This window comes from Camelus ferus, chromosome 13 (genome assembly GCF_009834535.1).
Source record: "Camelus ferus isolate YT-003-E chromosome 13, BCGSAC_Cfer_1.0, whole genome shotgun sequence".
NCBI classification, from domain to species: Eukaryota; Metazoa; Chordata; class Mammalia; order Artiodactyla; family Camelidae; genus Camelus; species Camelus ferus.
Genome location: NC_045708.1, coordinates 33,293,623 through 33,295,071, shown reverse-complemented (window position 1 = coordinate 33,295,071; position 1,449 = coordinate 33,293,623). Strand labels below are relative to the sequence as shown.

General features: G+C 55.1%; 1 protein-coding gene across 1 annotated transcript; it reads left to right on the top strand.

Moving 5' to 3' along the window:
• Window positions 1-219: 219 nt before the first annotated feature.
• Window positions 220-944, top strand: P3R3URF (PIK3R3 upstream reading frame). The gene is made up of 2 exons (XM_032494171.1): window positions 220-518; window positions 798-944. The coding sequence occupies exons 1-2, from the start codon at window positions 275-277 to the stop codon at window positions 839-841; spliced, it is 288 nt and encodes a 95-aa protein (XP_032350062.1). The 5' UTR covers window positions 220-274; the 3' UTR covers window positions 842-944.
• Window positions 945-1,449: the final 505 nt, after the last annotated feature.

Sequence of the window (1,449 nt, the reverse complement as noted above, 5' to 3'; positions counted from 1 at the left end):
ATTGTTAATACTGTGAATGTGGATGAGTGGGAGAGTGAGGGACTGATATTTCCCTACTCAGAATTCCTTTTCCCAAGGGGCCAAGCTGAGGTTTTTCTGGCTTTTGGGCTGGACCCATGGAGAGAATTGTGAGGCAGCCTGACCCCTGGGGAGGGGCTGAGGACCAGGACATGTAACAAAGAGCACCACCCTGTGTCAGACTCCATATGTCATAGAGGCCTCAGCTGCCTGGCCAGTAGCACCTTCAGGCAACTTACAGAAGCTCCCTGTGTCCATGGGGCCATCTCAGCTCATTCGTGCCCCTCGGCCCCGGGGCTTAAGTTCCTCCCACCGCAGGCCAGGTATAGGTTGGCCTCGGCCCCGGTTTCCCAGGATGTTCAAGTGTAGCCGCAGAAAGTACCGGCAGAAACCCCAAGGCCCAGCTGCCACCACAACAGCGACCAGTCTTGCCACCATGGCCACGGGTACTAACAGAACCCACACTGTCACCACCAGGGTGTGGATCCTTCCATCACAAGGTTAGCTGGGGTCCCTGAGCTGGGGGGGGGGTGCTGGAAGAACGGGGTCAGTGAAGGTTTCCCCACTGTAGTCCTGCACAGGCGCTCTAGGGGACATGCATCCTGTGAAATATCACCCCAAAGGCATAGTGGGCTCTTGGTGGCAGGCATCCCAAAGGCTGAGAGCCTTACTAAAGGGTGTACTGGCTGGGAGCAGAGGGCCTGGGGGAATGGGTAAATCTAAGAGCAGTGGAGCTTCCAGAACTGCTGCCCTCCTCACACTCTTCCTTCCCTCCTCAGTTCTCAGACACCTCTGTCAACCTGGCAGCTTTCTGATCCTTTAGAAATGCCCAGAAACCAGTCCAGAAGCTTGGCTGGCTCCGAACCTGCATCTCCTAGGGGCCATGGGTGGTGAACAGCAGACAAATACAATCATTTCTGCTCCAACTGCCTTACTCCACTCCAAGGTATTTCTAGCTGACTATGCAGGGTAGGAGGGCAGGGTTGGGGCTGAATGCTCCCAGGGACAGGCTTCAGTGACAGCAGCAGGCATCACAGTCAGACAGTAGAAGGACAGAACAAGGTCAGCAACACACACCATCTCTCCATCTTTGGCCTCAGCTTTTGAGCTGCCGTGTGAGGTAGGGGACTGTCCTGCCTTGCACACCCATCTGCATGGGGAAAAGGGTCTCTGTAGACATCTTGTGAGGTATAGGGGGCCAGGTCCTTGGGAGGGAGGTAGAAGCACAGATCAGCAAAGGATAGTGTGAAAGATTTCACTGATTCAGTGCAACCCATGAGTGCCGGAGTGTGAGGTGTATGTGACTGTGTACCTGTGAGGTCAGTGTGTGAGAGACCAGGAATGGGAGTCTAAGCAGACAGGGGGCTGAGTGTGCCTCTGCAATCGAATGTGCCTCCATGGCCAGCTGTGTGTGTCAAGGTGTGTTTTGAG

Bases quoted from the DNA above. Each gene is read 5' to 3' on its own strand.
- P3R3URF (XM_032494171.1), top strand. From the start codon at position 275: ATGGGGCCATCTCAGCTCATTCGTGCCCCTCGGCCCCGGGGCTTAAGT. The intron at 519-797 runs GTTAGCTGGGGT...TTCCCTCCTCAG, and splicing joins GTGGATCCTTCCATCACAAG to TTCTCAGACACCTCTGTCAA.